Source organism: Melanerpes formicivorus, unplaced genomic scaffold (assembly GCF_026170545.1).
Source record: "Melanerpes formicivorus ecotype bairdi unplaced genomic scaffold, bMelFor1.0.p_v2 SCAF_72, whole genome shotgun sequence".
Classification (NCBI taxonomy): Eukaryota; Metazoa; Chordata; class Aves; order Piciformes; family Picidae; genus Melanerpes; species Melanerpes formicivorus.
The window spans coordinates 662,932-684,842 of NW_027142424.1; the positions used below are offsets into that span (position 1 = coordinate 662,932).

General features: G+C 56.0%; 1 protein-coding gene across 1 annotated transcript in view; it reads right to left on the reverse strand.

Annotated features, from left to right (window-relative positions):
* SGSM1 (small G protein signaling modulator 1) overlaps positions 1-19,459 on the reverse strand; it is a 61,511-nt gene extending 42,052 nt beyond the window's left edge. Inside the window, exons 1-2 of the mRNA XM_068163257.1 lie at positions 19,392-19,459; positions 19,263-19,306 (exon numbers count right to left, since the gene is read on the reverse strand). Of these exons, the coding sequence (XP_068019358.1) occupies positions 19,263-19,306; positions 19,392-19,410 (63 nt within the window). The 5' untranslated portion in view covers positions 19,411-19,459. The remainder of the gene's footprint in view (positions 1-19,262; positions 19,307-19,391) is intronic.
* Positions 19,460-21,911: the final 2,452 nt, after the last annotated feature.

The window sequence follows — 21,911 nt, forward strand, 5'->3', positions numbered from 1 at the left end:
TGCCTCCTCACCCCCATGCCCACCACAGCCTCACCAGCTAAGCTCTGCCAGCTCAAATCAGCAGACCACAGGATCTGCCATCCCTCTGCTTCCCCCTCATCACCCCACAGCCCTGGCATGAACACCAGGTAGAGTCCAGCTGTCCTGCCCCTGTGCCATGCCTCTGGCAGCCAGTCCTCCCACCCAGCTAGGAGCTGTGGTGGCTTCCATGTCCAGCTGTCACCCTCCCTGACATCAGCTAAAGCCCAGCTGAATGTTGCATCCTTAAACTTTCAGCTCTTAACCCTTTTGTCTTTTAAGCACAGAGCTGCCAGCATGCCTGGATCTCATCTTCTAGTGCCTCTACAACATCCTGCTTTCCACCTTTGGTGTCAGAAAATGCAGGGGAAAGGGCTCAGAGAGCAGAGGTGTGGGCATGAGAGAGGCTCTGCATCACAGACTCATGGAATGGGTTGGATTGGAAGGGACCTTCAAGAACATCTTGTTCCAACCCCCCTGCCATGGGCAGAGACACCTTCCACTGGAGCAGGCTGCTCAAGGCCTCAAGATATCCCATAGAATCAATAAGGTTGGAAAAGACCTCAAGGATCATCAAGTCCAACCTGGCACCCAACACCTAATGACTGCTAAACCATGGCACCAAGTGCCACATCCAATCCCCTCCTGAACACCTCCAGGGATGGGGACTCCACCACCTCCCTGGGCAGCACATTCCAGTGGCTAACAACTCTCTCTGGGAAGAACTTTCTCCTCACCTCCAGCCTAAACCTCCCCTGGCACAGCTTGAGACTGTGTCCTCTTGTTCTGGTGCTGCTTGCCTGGGAGAAGAGACCAACCCCCACCTGGCTACAACCTTCCTTCAGGGAGTTGGAGAGAGCAAGAAGGTCTCTCCTGAGCCTCCTCTTCTCCAGGCTAAGCAACCCCAGCTCCCTCAGCCTCTCCTCACAGGGCTGTGCTCCAGACCTCACCTCAGCCTCTTTGCCCTTCTCTGGACACATTCAAGTCTCTCAATGTCCTTCTTGAACTGAGGGGCCCAGAACTGGACACAGGACTCAAGATGTGGCCAAAGCAGTGCTGAGTACAGGGCAGAATGACCTCCCTGCTCCTGCTGGCCACACTCTATCAAGATGTTCTCTCTGAAGTCACAGGGAAGAGGAAAAAACATCAGGGCAAGGCATGGCCAAGCAAACCTTGAATGGAGGAGAGACCTTTGATGGCATCCTTTGGAGAATGAAACTGCTTTGCAAGGCAGACTCAAGGTCAGCTGTGCACAGAGACAGCCTGAGAAAGGAAATCCCTTTACCAGTATGCATTAAGGGGGGGGGGGGGGGGGGGGAGGAGGGGGAAATCATATCTAAAGCCAACAGCTCCTCACAGCATGTCAAAGCAATCAGGTCAGCCCCCACTGCCACTCTGCTGGGTGACTAACAAGCCTGCTCGTGACCCCAGGGGGGGCAGGACTCTCACAGTGACTTCACCTGCATCCCACAGCTCAGATGAGCTGACAGTGAGTCAGGAACTCACAGCAGGGAACATCCCTGGGATGAGCCCCTGGGGACTGGAGGTGGCTCAGAGTGCTGGGACATTCCCCGTGGCACAGCAGGGATTAGGTTGCCCAGGGAGGTGGTGGAGGAGTCACCATCCCTGGAGGTGCTCAAGAAGTGTGTGCACAAGGCACTTCAGGGCACAGCTCAATGGCCATGGGGGCCTCAGGTGGAGGGTTGGACTTGGTGATCTGAGAGGGCTTGGCCAAGCCAAACGATTCCCAGAGCAGAGGGCTCCACTTCCAGAGACCTGCAAGAAAACCTTCCTCTATCCCCATGCTTTGGTGTGGCAAGTGGCCACAACCTGTGTAGCTCTCCCTTCTCAGGGGACCTTCAGCCAAGGTGAGGCCATTAGCAAGCCCTTGATTTCATCAAACTCAAGAGGCAGATGCCACGTGCTGAGCGCCACGGAAGGGGGCAGCTGTGCCCCAGACCCCTCCCCAGCTTTCTTGCCCTTCTCTGGACACCTTCCAGCACCTCAACCTCTTTCCTAAACTGAGCAGCCCAGAACTGGACACAGGACTCAAGGTGTGGCCTAACCAGTGCTGAGCACAGGGCAGAATGACCTCCCTGCTCCTGCTGGCCACACTGTTCCTGCTGCAGGCCAGGATGCCATTGGCCTTCTTGGCCCCCTGGGCACACTGCTGGCTCATGTTCAGCCTACTATCGACCAGTAGTTGGAATTGACCCTCAGAGGTCATCTTGTCCAACCCCCTCCCCCCCCTGCAGTCAGCAGGGACAGCTCCAACTGGCTCAGGTTGCTCAGGGCCCCATCACAGATCCAGGCAAGCGCCCACGAAAACAACCAGCACAGAGGCAGGAGAGAAAAAGCCTCCTCGTGGCAGCCCTGGGCCTGCTGGCATTTCAACCCCCCCCAAAATACCCTGGAGAACCAATGCCCATGGTTACACAGCTCCCAGCTTCTGCTGAATGAGGCACACAGCCTGACTGAAGCAGGAGCTCCACAATTTCAGCCACTGTACTCCCAGCCCTTTGGCAGCCCCGCTCCTGCACGAGCCCTGGGGCACCACCTGGGATCACACCCAGCCCAGGACTGCCTTTCTGTGGGGGGCATGGACCATCTGGTCACTCAGTGCCAGTGGAGCCACCAGCACAGCAGGATCCCAGCTCTGAAGTGGGTATCCTGGCACCAACGCAGCACCAGCAGCCTGCCCTCTCCAGGCACACACACACACACACAAAACCCTTCCAAGAGACACAGTTCAGTGGAAAATTACTCACTACAAGGGGGGGGGAAAAAACAACCAAACCAACCCACCAACCCACTGTGTTGTCTGAGGTTATCACAGCAAACAACATAAATCAAAGCTATGGAAAGAAATGGGAGTGGAAACGAGCGTGGCACAAGGGCAGTCGCCTGGTGGGAAGGGATTAAAGCAGCCCAGGAGCAGCTCTGCAGACAAAGTCTCAACAGGTCATGGCCAGACAGCTGGAGATGGCCTCTACCAAACCCAAATGGTCCACCCAGAATGTCTTCAAACAAAGCAAGCTGCTGTTGAAATGGGCATGGCTGGCAGCTGCAGGGCAGCTGCTGGCCAGAGAAGGGCATCCCAGCCTGGGGGAGGTCAGAAGGGAGCTCTGGAGATAGAATAAAGAATAGAATAAAATTAACCAGGTTGGAAAAGACCTCTGAGATCATCCAGTCCAACCCCCCCTGCTCAGGCAGGGGCACCCACAGCAGCTTGCCCAGCATCACAATGGCCAGGGGGGTCTGGAAGCTCTCCAGAGAAGGAGACTCCACAACCTCCCTGGGCAGCCTGCTCCAGGCCTCCAGCAGCCTCACAACAAAGAAGTTTCTCCTCCTGTTCAGATGGAACCTCCTGGGTGCCAGTTGGTGCCCATTGCTCCTTGTCCTGTCACTGGGCACCACTGACAAGAGTCTGGCCCCAGCCTCTTGCCCCCCACAGGTCCTTTAGCTCTTGCTGAGCACTGAGCAGATCCCCCCCGGGGCTGCTCTTCTCCAGGCTCAACAGCCCCAGGGCTCTCAGCCTTTCCTCCTCACAGAGATGCTCCAGGCCCCTCAGCATCTTTGGAGCCTCTACTTGACTTTCTCCAGTGGTTCCCTGTCCTTCTTCAACTGAGGAGCCCAGAGCTGGACCCAGAACTCCAGCTGTGGCCTCAGCAGGGCAGAGCAGAGGGGGGCAGGAGAACCTCCCTTGACCTGCAGGCTACACTCTTCATGCACCCCAGCAAACCATCAGCCCAGAACTGAGCACAGGACTCAAGGTGTGGCCTAAGCAGTGCTGGGCACAGGGCAGAATGCCCTCCCTGCTCCTGCTGGCCACGCTGTTCCTGCTGCAGGCCAGGATGCCATTGGCCCTCTTGGCCACACTGCTGGCTCATGGTGCACTTGCTGGCCAACAGCCCTCCCAAAAACCTCTTGACAGCTCTCCTCTGCTGTTACCTGCATATTCCAAAGGACTCTCCCACCCAGCCCACAGGCAGGGGAGATGACAAACACCACAGCAGCAGGAGCAGCCACCACCTGCCCCGGGGCTCCCAGACCTCCTCCTGGATTTTTGTGGCGCTGGAAGGAGGGAGGAGAGCAGCAGCAAAGCCACACTTGGCTCCCTCCACAGAGCAGCCTTGCTCAGCCTCCAAACACGCAGCATTCCAGCCATTTGGATGCTAATTCTCACATTGTAGCCAGAACAATCTCCACAAATGAAGCTGCCCACTCCCTATCTACAGCCAGTCTAAGGCAAATGAGATGTTTGCTCCTCTTCTGGGAGACAGGAAATTAAACCAGCAACTAATCATTTAGCTGGAGGTAAACTCCAGAGGAACAGCACCAAGCACTCCACAATAAAAGCCACTCCTCCTGGCCCCAGCTGGGAGCACAGGGCAAGTGGTCCCTGCCGTGGGAGAGAGGGTCACAAGGCTGCCCCACAACCAGGTGTGCACACAAGCTTGCTGAATTCCCTGCAGCTCCAAAAACACAACAGAAGACAAGAGCTGAATCACTGACTCATGAGCAGTGGGCTAGCCCTGCCCTGCTCCATGGGCATGCCTGAACACATCCAAGTGCCAGGTTCTACACACTGACCACACAACCCCAGGCAGTGCCACAGGCTGGGGGAAGAGTGGTTGAGAACAGCCAGGCAGAGAGGGACCTGGGGGTAGTGGTTGATAGTAGGCTGAACATGAGCCAGCAGTGTGCCCAGGTGGCCAAGAAGGCTGCTGGACAGAGCAGGGAGCTCTCAGCCTTCCCCTTGGATGCTGGACAGAGCAATGAGCCCTCAGCCTTCCCCTTGGGTGCTGGACAGAGCAGGGAGCTCTCAGCCTTCCCCTTGGCTGCTGGACAGAGCAGGGAGCTCTCAGCCTTCCCCTTGGCTGCTGGACAGAGCAGGGAGCTCTCAACCTTCCCCTTGGGTGCTGGACAGAGCAGGGAGCTCTCAGCCTTCCCCTTGGATGCTGGACAGAGCAGGGAGCTCTCAGCCTTCCCCTTGGATGCTGGACAGAGCAATGAGCCCTCAGCCTTCCCCTTGGATGCTGGACAGAGCAGGGAGCTCTCAGCCTTCCCCTTGGGTGCTGGACAGAGCAGGGAGCTCTCAACCTTCCCCTTGGATGCTGGACAGAGCAATGAGCTCTCAGCCTTCCCCTTGGCTGCTGGACAGAGCAGGGAGCTCTCAACCTTCCCCTTGGGTGCTGGACAGAGCAGGGAGCTCTCAGCCTTCCCCTTGGATGCTGGACAGAGCAATGAGCTCTCAGCCTTCCCCTTGGATGCTGGACAGAGCAGGGAGCTCTCAGCCTTCCCCTTGGGTGCTGAACAGAGCAGGGAGCTCTCAGCCTTCCCCTTGGATGCTGGACAGAGCAGGGAGCTCTCAGCCTTCCCCTTGGATGCTGGACAGAGCAGGGAGCTCTCAGCCTTCCCCTTGGGTGCTGGACAGAGCAGGGAGCTCTCAGCCTTCCCCTTGGCTGCTGGACAGAGCAATGAGCTCTCAGCCTTCCCCTTGGCTGCTGGACAGAGCAGGGAGCTCTCAGCCTTCCCCTTGGGTGCTGGACAGAGCAGGGAGCTCTCAGCCTTCCCCTTGGTTGCTGGACAGAGCAGGGAGCTCTCAGCCTTCCCCTTGGCTGCTGGACAGAGCAATGAGCTCTCAGCCTTCCCCTTGGATGCTGGACAGAGCAGGGAGCTCTCAGCCTTCCCCTTGGTTGCTGGACAGAGCAGGGAGCTCTCAGCCTTCCCCTTGGCTGCTGGACAGAGCAGGGAGCTCTCAGCCTTCCCCTTGGATGCTGGACAGAGCAGGGAGCTCTCAGCCTTCCCCTTGGGTGCTGGACAGAGCAGGGAGCTCTCAGCCTTCCCCTTGGATGCTGGACAGAGCAGGGAGCTCTCAGCCTTCCCCTTGGCTGCTGGACAGAGCAATGAGCTCTCAGCCTTCCCCTTGGATGCTGGACAGAGCAGGGAGCTCTCAGCCTTCCCCTTGGCTGCTGGACAGAGCAGGGAGCTCTCAGCCTTTCCCCATCCCAGATTCCAACTTTCCTTTGACTATCCTTTTCTGCTCTCAAAATAAACCCACAACCTCACCTACCCAACAGCCCCCAGCTCCCTAGGCCCCCAGCGAGGAATGAGATCTCTGCTACAAAATTCCCAGGGTCACTCAAAGTCCATTTTGCCCACAGCTGAGGTCCATAACCCTCTCCAGTCCCAGCTGTCACTTACAGTGGTGGAACAAGCCAAATATCACAGCAGTTACAACAACCACTGAGGTGCAGAGATCAGGAGCAAATCAATACCTCTGGCTTCAATGAGACTGAGGCAATATTGACTCACAACCCTGCTTTACCTGGCTGCATCTTCCCAGGGAAGTCACCCTCCAGCCTGTTGTAGATAACTCAGGGATGTTTGCAGTCACCATTTCCCAGGCTGTGCTTCTTCCAAAGCCTTTCTCTGGTTGTTAATGGGTTCCTGTTGAAGCACAGCCCCTCCTGTGTGCTTGGCCATGCACCTCTGGGAGGGGGAAAGGCTGAGAGCCCTGGGGCTGTTGAGCCTGGAGAAGAGCAGCCCCAGAGGGGATCTGCTCAATGCTCAGCAAGAGCTAAGGGACCTATGGGGGCAAGAGGCTGTGGCCAGACTCTTGTCTGTGCTGCCCAGCAACAGGACAAGGAGCAATGGGCACAAACTGCAACCCAGGAGGTTCCATCTGAACAGGAGGAGAAAATCCCTTGGTGTGAGGCTGCTGGAGGCCTGGAGCAGGCTGCCCAGAGAGGTTGTGGAGACTCCTCCTCTGGAGAGCTGCCAAACCCCTCTGGACATTGTGCTCCTGGGCAAGCTGCTGTGGGTGCCCCTGCTTGAGAAGGGGAGTTGGACTGGATGATCTCCAGAGATCCCTTCCAGCCCCACCATGGAGGGATTCTGTGAAGTGGAAGAGCTTGGCTGCAACTTGTGATGGTGCTGGAAGTGTCTGTCTGGCACCTGCTTCTGGTTGCTGGGAAGATAAGAAGCTGTATCCTGCGAGGCAGGGTTTGATAACAGGGAATTTTGTAAACAAGCCTGCTAACAAATGGCTGTTGCAGCAACCAGACAGGCAACTGGCAGGCATTTCATTTTCAAATGAGAAGATATCTCTGGTTTGTGAGAGATATCAGACTGAGAAGTCCTGCCTGAGCTGGGGGAGGGAGGGGAAAATGGCTTTCAGCAGCAGTGCAGGCAGTGTGCTGGAATGTCCTGGGTTTTCTGTCCACCATCCCCAGCAGGCTGTGCCCCACAGGCACCCAGAAGCAGGTGTTTGGGTTAATCTTTGTGCCCCAGAGCTGAGCAGAGAGCCTGTGCATGCTTTGCTTTGCACGCTGAACCACCACAAGGCAAGCGGAGAGAATAGAATAAACCAGGTTGGAAGAGACTTTCAAGATCATTCAGTCCAACCTATCACCCAACACCACCTAATCAACTAAACCATGCCACCAAGCACCCCATCCAGTCTCCTCTTGAACATCTCCAGGGATGGTGACTCCACCACCTCCCTGGGCAGCACATTCCAATGGCAAATCTCTCTCTCTGTGTAGAACTTCCTCCTAACATCCAGCCTAAACATCCCCTGGTGCAGCCTGAGACTGTGTCCTCTTGTTCTGGTGCTGCTTGCCTGGCAGAAGAGACCAACCCCTTCCTGGCTACAACCTCCTTTAAGGTAGTTGCAGAGAGCAAGAAGGTCTCCCCTGAGCCTCCTCTTCTCCAGGCTAAACAACCCCAGCTCCCTCAGCCTCTCCTCACAGGGCTGTGCTCCAGACCCCTCCCCAGCTTTGTTGCCCTTCTCTGGACACCTTCCAGCAGCTCAACATCTTTCCTAAACTGAGGAGCCCAGAACTGGACACAGGACTCAAGGTGTGGCCTAACCAGTGCTGAGCACAGGGCAGAATGACCTCCCTGCTCCTGCTGGCCACACTGTTCCTGATGCAGGCCAGGATGCCATTGGCCCTCCTGGCCACCTGGGCACACTGCTGGCTCATGTTCAGCCTACCATCGACCAGCACCCCCAGGTCCCTCTCTGCCTGGCTGCTCTCAGCCACTCTGCCCCCAGCCTGTAGCACTGCCTGGGGTTGTTGTGGCCAATGTGCAGCACCTGGCACTTGGATGTGTTCAATCTCCTGCCCTTGGCCTCTGCCCACCTGAATGAGATTGCCTGCAGACAAAAACCAGCCTGGGTTTGCTGCTGGGAAATGTCAGCTGGGTAATGTCAGCTGGGTGAGCTGGTGGCAAGGCTCTGCAGTGTGCTGACTGGGAGCTGGGGTGGAAGGCAATGGAGTTGGTCCTTACAAATACAGCCCTGCCTCAGACTGTCCCCAGTGTTGCTTCCCTGAGTGACCTTTCAGCACTTTGCAGCACCGGAGAGGTGCTAACGCGGTGGCACCACACGGCCAAAGGCTTGCAGAGGGGAGGGGAAGCTCTTTCCTGTGGAGCTGAACCAGAGCTTGCTCCTGGAAAGAGACCTTGATTCAGAGAGGCCATTAAAGAAATGCTCTGATGACATCAGAGAGGGCCCCACGTGGACTTGCTGCACCAAAACTGAGAGATCCAAATGGGGGGGGAGGGGGGGGGAAGGGGAATGTGGAGTGTGTGTTAAGTGCTGGAGTTAACTTCTGAACACATAACCAAAGCAGCACTTAAAGACTGCAGTGAGAAGGAGAAAACCTCCCAGATCCTGAATGAGTTTAAAAAGCCAACCATGTTTAAAGCCTCTGTCAGCAATGTGGGGAGGGCTGCTGGGTAGGTTTTGAAGGGCTTTTGGTTTGGTGTTTTGTTTGTTTAGTTTTGGGGTGGGGGGGTTTCAGCATCTAGAAGAGCAGATTAAAGAAGTTCATGGTGAAGGAGTGATTGAGATTTCATGGAGAGGATGGGAGAAAGAGGATGGGAGAAAGAGGATGGGAGAAAGAGGATGGGAGAAAGAGGATGGGAGAAAGAGGATGGGAGAAAGAGGATGGGAGAAAGAGGATGGGAGAAAGAGGATGGGAGAAAGAGGATGGGAGAAAGAGGATGGGAGAAAGAGGATGGGAGAAAGAGGATGGGAGAAAGAGGATGGGAGAAAGAGGATGGGAGAAAGAGGATGGGAGAAAGAGGATGGGAGAAAGAGGATGGGAGAAAGAGGATGGGAGAAAGAGGATGGGAGAAAGAGGATGGGAGAAAGAGGATGGGAGAAAGAGGATGGAAGAGACCTCTGAGATCATCCAGTCCAACCTCTCACCCAGCACCATCTAATCAACTAAACCATGGCACCAAGCACCCCATCCAGGCTCTTCCTAAACACCTCCAGGGATGGGGACTCCACCACCTCCCTGGCAGCACATCCCAAAGGCCAATCTCTCTTGCTGGGAAGAATTTCTTCCTCACCTCCAGCCTGAACCTCCCCTGGTGCAGCTTGAGACTGTGTCCTCTTACCCACCAGCAGTTGTAGCTCCTCAACACAGTCCTGGCTTGTGCTGGGTGGTTATTGGGATGCTCCCTCTGATTCCCTGCATATTTCCTTGGGATGGGAATCATCTTCCTGCAGCCTACTAGGAACTAGGAAAGAGGAGAAGATACCTAAGGCTCCTCCAGTGCCTGCTGGGGTTTTTCAGAGCTGTTGCTTTTGCTGCTGGTGAGCAGACCACTTTTGTCTGGCACCACGATGGTCAGGGTCTGGTTGTCCTCTAGGCAAAGTGGACTCTGAGAGGATGTGGGCAGTGCAGCTGCCTGCCTCAGGCCTTGCATCAGCTCATCCCACCTAAACCCTTCTCTGGATGGATGTCCAGACATAGCAGAAGACCTCTTAACTTCTCACTGTCAGTCTTTGGGGTTTAGGATGTTGCTTACATGACCATTCAGCAGAAGGCCTTATTGGCTCTGACCAAACCAGATCAACAGCAGCTCCTACCACCACACTTCTGCAAAGCCCAACTCAGTCCACTGAGCCACCAGCTCACCCCAGAAGTCACTCCCCAGCAGAATTCCCCAGGCTGGTTTTCATCCCCAGCTCTCAGCTTGGCCTTGTGGCGGTTCAGCATCCACAATGTCAGCTCTGGGATGCAAAGATCAGCCCAAACCCCAAGCCCTCTCACTTCTATCATAGTATCACAGTATCAGTCAGGGTTGGAAGGGACCACAAGGATCATCCAGTTCCAACCCCCCTGCCATGGGCAGGGACACCCCACACTAGATCAGCCTGGCCACAGCCTCATCCAGCCTGGGCTTAAACACCTCCAGGGATGGGGCCTCAACCACCTCCCTGGACAACCCATTCCAGGGCTTCACCACTCTCATGGGGAAGAACTTCCTCCTCACCTCCAGCCTGAATCTCCCCACCTCCAGCTTCATTCCATTCCCCCTAGTCCTATCACTCCCTGAGATCCTGAGCAGTCCCTCCCCAGCTTTCCTGTAGCCCCCTTCAGATCCTGGAAGGCCACAATGAGGTCACCTGGGAGCCTTCTCTTCTCCAGACTGAACAGCCCCAACTCCTTCAGTCTGGCCTCACAGCAGAGCAGCTCCAGCCCTCTGCTCATCCTCCTGGCCCTTCTCTGGACACCTTCCAGCACCTCCAGATCCCTCTTGTAATAGGGGCTCCAGAACTGGAGGCAGTACTCCAGGTGGGGTCTCCCCAGAGCTGAGCAGAGGCGGAGAATCACCTCCCTTGCCCTGCTGGCCACACTTCTCCTGCTGCAGCCCAGGCTCTGATTGGCTTTCTGGGCTGCAAGTGCACACTGAGAGCTCCTGGTGAGCTTCTCCTCCCCCAGCACCCCCAAGTCTCTCTCCTCAGGGCTACTTTCCAGCCAGTCCCTGCCCAGCCTGCATTTGTGCCTGGGATTGCCTCGACCCAGCTGCAGGACCCTGCCCTTGGTCTTGTTGAAGCTCCTGAGGTTGGCTTGTGCCCACCTCTCCAGCCTGTCCAGGTCCCTCTGGATGGATCCCTTCCCTCCAGCTGTCTGCTGCACCACACAGCTTGGTGTCATCAGCAAACCTGCTGAGGGTGCACTCAGTGCCACTGTCCATGGCACCCACAAAGATGTTGAACAAGCCTGGTCCCAGGACTGATCCCTGAGGGACTCTGCTTGTCCCTGGCCTCCACTGGGGCCATGGAGCCATTGACAGCCACTCTTTGGGTGCAGCCATCAAGCCAGTTCCTTATCCATCTAGTGGTCACCCATCACACCCATGTGTCACCAGTTTGGAGACCAGGATGTGGTGGGGACAGTGTCAAAGGCTTTGCTCAGGGCCAGGTAGATGACATCAGTTGCTTGCCCCTCATCTATTAATGTTGTCACCTGCTCACTCTGGCCTGCCCCTGTAAGGGCACAGCACACTGGGGGTGGAGGAAGGAATCACAGCACATAAACTCTGAACATTTGGAGAGTGTGCTGGAAAAGACATCAAGAAAGCATGAAAGGAGGGTCCCAAATGCAACCTGTGGCCCCCTGGGGCCAAGAGGAATGCTCCCAGGGATGTCTGTTTGCTGACAATATTTTGCCTCAGCCTTTCTTCACAGGGCATCAACTCATCCATACGTGCAGCACTAATTTAGGATCACTTCAGATCATGTTATAGCTGCTTCTATTCCTGTTGGGCTTGTGAAACACAAATCTCCCTGCCATCTGTTGGCACTGCTGCTACCACGAGCTGCAAGACGCTCAGGAAAGACACTGCAACACTTCAGGGAAAGCTTTAGTCATTTCTCTGCTTCCAAAGCCTCATCTTGAAGCTTCCACAGAATCACAGAGTGGTAGAGGATGGAAGGGACCTCTGGAGATCATCCAGCCCAACCCCGCTGGCAAGGCAGAGGTCACACAGGAACTCATCCAGGCAGGTTTTTAATGCCTCCAGAGATGGAGACTCCACCACTGGAGCACCTCTCCTGTGAGGACAGACTGAAGGAGTTGGGGCTGTTCAGTCTGCAGAAGAGAAGGCTCCCAGGTGACCTCATTGTGGCCTTCCAGTATCTGAAGGGGGCTACAGGAAGGCTGGGGAGGGACTGCTCAGGATCTCAGGGAGTGATAGGACTAGGGGGAATGGAATGAAGCTGGAGGTGGGGAGATTCAGGCTGGAGATGAGGAGGAGGTTCTTCACCATGAGAGTGGTGAAGCCCTGGAATGGGTTGTCCAGGGAGGTGGTTGAGGCCCCAGCCCTGGAGGTGTTTAAGCCCAGGCTGGATGAGGCTCTGGCCAGGCTGATCTAGTGTGGGGTGTCCCTGCCCATGGCAGGGGGGTTGGAACTGGGTGATCCTTGTGGTCCCTTCCAACCCTGAATGATACTATGATACCTCTCTGGGCAGCTGCTCCAGGGCTTCCTCACCCTTAAATTCAAGAAGTTCCTCCTCATCTTTAGATTGAGCTTCTGATGTTCCAGTTGGTGCCCACCACCCCTTGTCCTGCCACTGGGCACTACTGGAAGAAGCCTGATGCCATCCTCTTGACACCCACCCTTGAAGTATTGATTAGATCCCTCTCAGGCTGCTCTTTTCCACCCTAGAAACCCCCAGTTCTCTCAGCCTTTCCTCCTCACAGAGCTGTTCCATTCCCCTCAGCATCTTTGCAGCCCTTTGCTGTACCCTCCCCAGCAGTTCCCTGTCCTTCTTGAACTGGGGAGCCCAGACCTGGCCCCAGGACTGCAGATGTGGCCTCACCAGAGCCCAGCAGGGCTGTTTTGTTCTGCACCCACCACACCAGAAAGCTGCTAACCATCACTGGAAGTGTTTAAGAAGAGCCTGGATGGGGCACTTGGTGCCGTGGTTTAGTTGATCAGATGGTGCTGGGTGATAGGTTGGACTGGATGATCTCAAAGGTCTTTTCCAACCTGGTTAATTCTATTCTATCCTATCCTAAATGATAGAATCAGAGAATTGTTTAGGCTGAAAAAGTCCTTTAGGGTCATGCAGTCCAACAATTGCTGTAACTCAGGAGAGGTTTGGATTCATATAGCAAAGACTGACACTATCTGCTCTGCAACCTGACACTATCTGCTCTGCAACCAGGTGCAAAACCCAGCTCTGAATTGCTTTGAAGTCCCCAATCAGTGCAGAACCAGGTCCTGCCATGGCAACAGCCAGCAAGCCACAAGGAGAGGCTGACATTTTGGCAGCAGAGAGAAGAGGCTGGGTGGGGAGGAAGGAGGCTCCCCTGGCAGCCAGACCTCCTCTGCCTGAAGGCTGAGGAGAGCGGCAAGAGACGGAGGAAAGCAGCACAAACCCTGCGCTGGGTCTGAAAGAGCAAGGCAGGGGCTTGGGCAGCGTGAGAGCACTTGTGCACACCACTGCTTTCATCTTCAAGAGGAGGGAAAATGGTCCCTGGTGATTAGCAATCCTCTCCTCGGGAGGGGATCGATGCAGGCATCCAGGAAAGGCTGCGTTAAAGCCCTCTGTTTGCTTTTGATCGAGGAACATCTGAAGGAGGCTGACCCAGCTGCTTGAGAGGCATCAGAAGGCCCTTCTGCAAACAGCAGCTTCCCTTACAAACCTGCAGCTTATCATCCTCATCTTCATGGTGCCTGAGGAGTTTCTGACAGCTGCACAGAGGCCTTTTTTTTCCCCTCCCTCTTGAATTGGCCTCGAGCACCTTTAAAGCCATCCCCATTAAATTTTAACCTCCTAAGAACAGCCAATTAATTCCCCATTTTCTACCACTCCAGGAGGGAGTCGCTGGCATTGACACCTGCAAGCTGATCCTCTGCAGCTAAGCTCCAGGAACACAAAGCCAAGCTGCAAACATGTCACTCCCAGCAGTAACTGCATCTCACTGAGCCATCGAGACGACACGGCCGAGGAGTGGGGACACAGCACTGGAAGGGTGGGAGGGAGAGACACTGCCTGCTCTCCCTGCAGAGTCGTGGAACTGTTTTGCTTGGAAGAGACCTTTCAGCTCATCCAGCCCAACCATAAACCCAGCAGGGCCAGGGCACCGCTAAACCATGGCCCTCAGCACCGCATCGCCATAGCTTTGAAAGCCCTCCAGGGATGGGGACTGCACCACCGCCCTGGGCAGACTTGGGCCAGGCCTTGACAACCCTCAAGGGGAAGAAATTATTCTTCACATCCAACCTAAAACTCCCCTGGGGCAACTTGAGGCCACATCCTCTTGTCCTGCCACTTGTTCCTTGGGAGAAGAGAGCAGCCCCTACCTGGCTCCTTTCAGGGAGCTGCAGAGAGTGAGGAGGTCTCCTCTCTGTTCCCTCAGCTGCTCCTCACCAGCCCTCTTCTCCAGACCCTTCACCAGCTTTGTTGCCCTTTTCTGAACATGCTCCAGCACCTCGAGGTCCTTCTTGGAGTGAGGGGCCCCAAAACTGAACTCAGTATTTGAGGTGTGGCCTCACCAGTGCAGAGCACAGGAGGGCAATGACTCCCCTAATCCTGCCATCACACACCTCCTGATGCAGACACACATGTGATGACATGGCCTGAAACTGTGCCAGGGGAGGGTTAGGTGGGAAATGAGGAACAAATTCCCTCCTGCAAGAGTGGTCAGGCATTGGAACAGGCTGCCCAAGGAGGTGGTGGAGTCCCCCTCCCTGGAGGTGCCCAAGAAACCTGAGGCCATGGCACTGTGGGACATGGTTTGATGGCCACGGTGGTGTTGGGTTGATGCTTGGACTGGATGATCTTAGAGGGCTTCCCCACCCCAAACAATTCTATGATACTGTTACAGAATTAGCCAACAGCTACCCAGTGACAACCCTTCAAGTTATTGAAAGACAACCAACAGAGGCAGTAGAAGGCCAGGGAGCAGCAGCCATCAGGCTGTGGTCAGTCAACGAGCAGATCTGAGGAGAGGCAGCAAAACGTCCGACACCGGCAGAGCAGCTATGGAGAGGGAGGAGGCCTTAAAGCCTCCTGCTGAGTGGCAAGCTAAATATAAATGAAGGGTTTGGGGTGGTTTGGTTTTTTTTTTGCCCAAGAACAAACAAGAAAACTGTTTACTTTCATGTTCCATTCAGCTTTCCAAGCAGCTCACTACTTTCCAGCAGGCTGTGTTGTACGGGGAACACCTGCTTCTTCCCACCTATTCCTGTCTGCAGTGCAATTACCTGGAGCTCATCAAACACACACCACAGGATTCTCCTCTGGTGTCAAATAAAAGCAACTCAGGAAAGACATGGGTTGCATGAATAGTTTTAGCTGAAAAAAATCCATTAAAGCTGGGTTAAATGAGGCCCTGGGGGTTTAAAGAGTCATGGAATGGTTTGGGTGGGAAAAGACCTCCAAGATCAGGCAGTCCAACCTTCAGCTCACACCGCCGTGGCCATTAAACCATGTGCCAGAGTGCCATGACCGTGTCCTAAAGTGCCATGGAGCCTTGTGAGGAGAGGCTGAGGGAGCTGGGGTTGCTCACCCTGCAGAAGAGGAGGCTCAGGGGAGACCTTCTTGCTCTCTACAACTCCCTGAAGGGAGGTTGTAGCCAGGTGGGGGTTGGTCTCTTTTCCCAGGCAAGCAGCACCAGAACAAGAGGACACAGTCTCAAGCTGGGCCAGGGGAGGTTTAGGCTGAATGTTAGGAAGAAGTTCTTCATAGAAAGGGAGATTGGCCATGGGAATGTGCTGCCCAGGGAGGTGGTGGAGTCACCATCCCTGGAGGTGTTTAGGAGGAGCCTGGATGAGGCACTTGGTGCCATGGTTTAGTTGATCAGATGGTGTTGGGTGCTAGGTTGGATTGGATGATCTCAAAGGTCTTTTCCAACCTGGTTAATTCTATTTCTATTCTATTCCATTCCATTCTTATTCCTTCTACTCTAAAAGAATCAGAGAAGATTTGATTATGCTTGAGCAACCTGGGCCAGTGGAAGGGAAGTGGTCCCTGGTCTGGAGGAAGTTGCAACCCATGGCAAGGGTTTGGAATGAGATGACCTTCAAGGTCCCTTCCAACCTAAACCATTCTTTGATTCTTATCCTGCAGGAGAGGAAGCAGGGCTCAGAAAAATCATGCTGCCACTCCTCCCCTTGCAGCCTGCAGAAAACTAGTCAAATTTCATTAGAATAGAATAGACCAGACCAGGTTGGAAGAGACCTTCAAGATCATTGCATCCAACCTATCACCCAACACCATCTAATCAACTAAACCATGGCACCAAGCACCCCATCCAGGCTCTTCCTAAACACCTCCAGTGATGACTCCACCACCTCCCTGGGCAGCACATTCCAATGGCCAATCTCTCTCTTTATGAAGAATTTCTTCCTAACATCCATCCCTAAGCTCCCCTGGTGCAGCTTGAGACTGTGTCCTCTTGTTCTGCTGCTGGTTGCCTGAGAGAGGAGACCAACCCCCACCTGGCTACAACCTCCTTTCAGGTAGTTGTAGAGAGCAAGAAGGTCTCCCCTGAGCCTCCTCTTCTCCAGGGTGAGCAACCCCAGATCCCTCAGCCTCTCTTCATAGGGTTTGTGCTCCAAACCCCTCCCCAGCTTTGTTGCCCTTCTCTGGACATATAGAATCATAGAATCAACAAGGTTGGAAAAGAGCTCAAAGATCATCAAGTCCAACCTGGCACCCAACACCTCATGACTACTAAACCATGGCACCAAGTGCCACATCCAATCCCCTCTTGAACACCTCCAGGGATGGTGACTCCCTGGACAGCCCATTCCAATGGCTAACAACTCTCTCTGGGAGGAACTTTCTCCTCACCTCCAGCCTAATTTGCTGCTTGCAGGATGAGTTTGATTCATTAGCAGCATATGGGGGGAGGGGGGGAGCAAAACCAAAAGTGACAGCACCACTGATTTCAACCTGCAAACCTACTGCAGATCAGGGCTTCTCCAAAATGAAAACATATTAACCATGGCAACAACCAAATCTCGAGGTCCCTTTGCTCACTGCAGAGCATTGGGTAATTTGGATTCACTGCAGTTTATCTGTTTTGCCCTCATCAGACCTTGTCTGCACAGTATTTTATTCATCCAGTTATCACACTGGGATGACAGAGGCGGTGTGGCCTCCCCAGGCCTGATCCCTGGCTGGCCCCAAGCTAAAGGGAGCTCACCTGCTCACAGCAGGTCAAGCAGAGCCACAGCTGAAGCAAAACCTCGTTAGCTGTGGTCTCATGAAGTGAAAACATGCAGCTGGGTGAAAGGTAAAAAAAAATCCAAGAGTTGGGATAAAAGAATAGAAGATTTCCTCAGCTGGGCCTTCCTACTACTCCTGGGACTCTGCACAAGCTCCTGACTTAACCTGGAGTCAGTCTAGATGAGGAAGGCCATGAGCAAAACAGGCCCTAGTGAGCAGGGAGCAAAAGAATGTCCACCAGCACCAGGGATGCTGCTAAACAACTGCATCACTACGGGATCATGGCTCCCCAGGACTTCTGAACCCCAACAGAGCAAAGCCCCAGTGGAGGAAGCACACAGCAGGGGTCTGGCATGGAATTGCCCCACCTCACTGGGGCTTCCAGCAGGCACCAAGCTGGGAGGAACCTGAAGGTAAGATCAACCACTTGGTGCAGGCAGAGCACCCACCTCTGCACCGATGCCCCAAGGCTGAGACCAGCAGGAAAAGTCTTCTGCCCCTGGCTAAAGGGCTGCTGGAGAGCCACCAGCATGCGGCACACACCCAGGTCACAGCACCGTGACATGCTGGCTGGTGGCATTTCCACAGGGCAGAAGGGCTTTCCCCCTACACCACCTCTCTCCTTCCACTCACCAAGCCCCTGTACCACGTGTTTATTTTGCCAAAGGGCAGCAGAAGGGCACGACACAGCCCTCAGCTCTCCTCCCCTAGGCACAAGCATCGCCACTTCAAGCACACAGGCCCTGGAGGAAGAGCAGAGGGAGAGAAGCTCCACACTGAGCAGAAGCTGCTCAGGTGCCTGCAGAGGCCACAGCAGTCTCTGGGAGGAAGCTCCTGTCCACTGGCCAGGTGGTGTAGGCCAGGGACAATCCTCAGCTCCCATCCTGCCGCGGCAGCCGACGTGCAGTCTGCTGTTTCGTCTCTCTGTGCTCAGGAGCAGCAGCAGACAGACAGCAATAATGAGATGTCAGCTTTATCCACCACACTAAATAAATGTCAGACCCTTTGCCTGCTTTAATAGCCGTCGCCACGGCAACCAGGAGTATTCCTTTACCACCACACCCGGCACAGGATTAAAGGTGGGAAGTGGTCTGGATGAGCAGCCCAACATGCTGGCACTGCCCCCCCACCCCCCCACCCCAGACCTGCCACCCACGGGTCCTCTTGCTCTCCTCTCAGCAGGGATGTTCCACGTTCTGGAGCCCATAAGCTGGGTATCAAGATGTTCCCAAGAGCAGAGACAGAATGTCACACAGCACACCCTCCAAAATCCCAGGGAAGCCGACCTACAGGGACAGACCACAGGCAGGAGATGACAACAGCTCCTGGCAAACCACGGGGCTCTGCCACGGGGCAGAGCAAGCCCAGGCTCTCTTGCAGCAAGCCCCACCATATCCAGCCCCTTCAGACTCAGCAGCAAGGCACAGGTGGCTCAGACGGCCCCTGGCAGCCCACCTCCGGGCACCAGCGACACTCAAACTACGTGGCAGAGCCACGGGACTCTCAGCTCCATGTTTCTATCTCCCATTAGCTCACTGTGTCAATGCCACACACGCTATAAACGCTGAGCTCTGTGCAGGCAGAAGGACCTTGAGGCAGCTCAGCAGCAAACACAGCATAAACTAACAGAGTTAAAGGTGCCTGAGACAGGGAGAGAGAGCAGAGCAAGCAGATGGAAAATGCATTTTGCACTGGACACGTGAGCAGATAGAGAGTCCTTTAGGTTGGAAGAGACCTTTAAGACCATCGAGTCATGTGCGTGGTCCCCATTTTCTCGGCTGGGCTGGGCTCCCCAACACCCACCCTGCCAGAGAGCTGCAGCGAGAGGGGTCCAGCCCAGCCGCCAAGGTGAGGAGCACCGGGAGCCATCCCTGTGTACCCTGCGGAAAATCACAACTTGTGCGAGCAGCTCATGCCACCGGGAAAGGCAATTTGGGGAAGATACAGGACATGGCGATGCCAAAATTCGCCGGTGCCGCAGGGATGCTCCTCCGCCTCCCCGGGAGCCGAGCAGCCGCGGGGTGGGCTCACGCCCCGACCGTAGCCCTGCCTGGGGTTAAGGGGTTTGGGGGAGGACTTAAATTCCCTGCTGCAGCAGCGGAGCTGCGGGCAGACGAATTCGGGGGGCCGGGGTTCCGCTGCGAGGGGGGTCCCGCCGCAGCCGCCCGCCACCGAGCCGCGCCACAAGGCACCGGGGAAGCGGGGGGACACGGAGCCGCTGCCGCCGGGTCCGCCGCCGTCCCGCACCCACCTCCTTCTTCACGGTGCGCAGCAGCCGCTGCCGGGTCTCCGCCTCTGTGGGGAGAAGCGGGGAGAGGCCCGTTAGTGCGGCCCCGCTCCCGGCCCCACCACCCGCACCCCCCGACCCCGCCGCCCTTACCCGCCGGGGCCGCCGCCATGGCCGCGCTCCTCCGCTCCGCAGCGCCGGCAGGCTGTGGCGACGGAGCCCACCGCTTCGCTCCCAGCCGCGGGGCCGGGCCGGGCTGACCGGGCCGCGCCCGCCGGGGTGGGGCCGACCGCTGCCGCCGCCAATCCGCGTCGGCTACCGGGCGGCCGGCACCCCCGGCACCGGGCGAGCCTCGGGGGGCGAGCGGCCGGACGCGGACCCTCGGGCGGGGCAGCGCAGTCGGGTCCGGGCACCCCGCAGCCTCAGAGGGAGCGACCCCAAGCAGGTCCTGACCCTCGGGTGGGACCCCAGCCGGAGCCGGGCTCGAGAGGAGAGGACCTCAACTCGGGAGGGAGATGCCAGCCGGGTCCCGCCCCTCAAGGGGGTCGCAGCCAGGTCCAGACCCTCGAGGGGAGACCCAACTCAGCCCAGACCTTCGGAGGAGGGGAGCCCATCTGGGCCCAGACCCTCAGACGGGACCGGACCCTCCATGGGGGACTCTAACTGTGTGACCCCAGCAGGGCTCCAGCCCGTGGGGGTGGCCTCAACTACACCCAGCCCTGCAGTAGGGACATAACCCCCGCCCCCAGCTCCGTGAGTCTCACCTGGCTCCCCCTGACTGGGAATCCCCCACCCCAGCACCCCCGGACCAGGTCCGAGGTGCCCAGGGATGGTGAGTCACAGGGCTGGGGAACACAGAGGTGCAACAAGCAAGGTGAGCCCCTGCATGCGGGGCTGGTGCAGCTGGTGGTATTGGCATCCTAGGGGGATTTAGGAGTCACATGGAGGTGTGAAGGGAACAACATTCCCACAGCCACGTGCCATCCAAACACGTTCCTGTGGGCTCTTCCAGCCCAGGGAGGCAATAGTGAGCTGAGAAGACCTGTCACAGGAGACCCTGGCTGCCACCTATGAACATCACAGCCCCTCCAGAGAAAGGCCTGCCTAGCAGCTCCCATTAATGTGTCTTCTGTTTTTCTCTTCCCTCATTTGCTGTTCCAGGACATTTCCATAGTAACAGGATCCTGGCTCCTTTGCAGTCCAGTTTCCAATAACTACAAACCACATTAGCAGGAGGGCAGCAGCACCCAGCCACCACAGCAGCCACAGCAGTGCAGAATTGCCTGGACTGGAAGAGACCTTCGAGATCCTCAAGTCCAATCATTAGCCTGACACTGACAAGTCCTTGACTAAACCATGTCCCTAAGCACCACATCTACACAACCCTTAAATACCTCCAGGGGTAGTGGCTCCACCTCCTCCCTATCCAGCGTGTTCCAGGGCTGGAGAACCTTATCAGTGAAGAAACTCTTCCTAGCATCCATTTTGAACTTCCCCTGGTGCAACCCAAGGCCATCTCCTCTTGTCCTATCACTTGTTCCTTGGCTGAACAGACTGACACCTCACTCCAACACCCTTTCAGGGAGTTTTAGACAGCAGTAAGGTCTCCCCTCAGCCTCCTTTGCTCCAGACTAAACCAGAGCCACAGCTGGTTCTCACTGCCATCACTGGGGAAGGGACTCAATCCCAACATGTGGAGTAAAACAGCTCCCATCCTGTTCCAGGATGGAGTTCCCATCCCAGATTGCCATCCCTGGGCACTGTTCCTTCACCACAGCCAGCGCTGGGCTGCATCCTCCCTGTCAGAGCAGCTGCCTTGTGCTCCATGCTGGTGCTTAGTGGGCCTGAGGATGGCAGGAACCCTCCCCTCTGCCACCCAGGCTGGGCATTCACCTGCTACAAGAACAGGATGGAGCTCTGGCTTTGGGATTAATCAAGATTCACCCCCTCTGTACTTCACCACTGGCACAGGGGTGAGGAGAAGACCTGTGCCACATCCGTTGGAGAGCAAACCCATTTCCTTGTGCACTGTTTGCTTTCTGCTGTTTATTTGCCTGCTGAATAGCCTGTGGAGCTGGCAGCACAAATGTTACTGAGCTGCAGCAACAGGGCTGCCTTCTCCTTGCTGACAGCCTCTCTGGGATGCCTGGGAATCTAGCCTGGGCAGCTCTAGGTGCCACTGGTGGGGGTCACAGCTCCTGTTTGCAGTCACTGAGTCTCAAGGTTCTGATCCCAGCCCAGGGAAACTCATTTTCATCAGGTTGGGATTCCTGTGAGTGACACAGGACTTGCTGTGTCACATCAGGGATTGTGGTTTGTCAAGAGGATGGGGCCAGACCCTTCTCAGTGGTGCTCACTGACAGGAGAAGGGGCAATGGGCACAAACTGGACCCCAGGAGGTTCCAGCTGAACAGCAGGAGAAACTTCTTTGGTGTGAGGCTGCTGGAGCCCTGCAGCAAGCTGCCCAGAGAGGTTGTGGGGTCTCCTCCTCTGGGGAGATTCCAAGCCCACCTGGACATTGTGATGCTGGGCAAGCTGCTGTGGGTGCCCCTGCTTGAGCAGGGGGATTAAACTCGATGATCTCCAGAGGTCTCCAGCATCCTGGAATCTGTGTCTTAGACCTGCTCAGCCAGCCAGGGCTGAGACTGTGCTCACAGCAACATCACTGTGTAC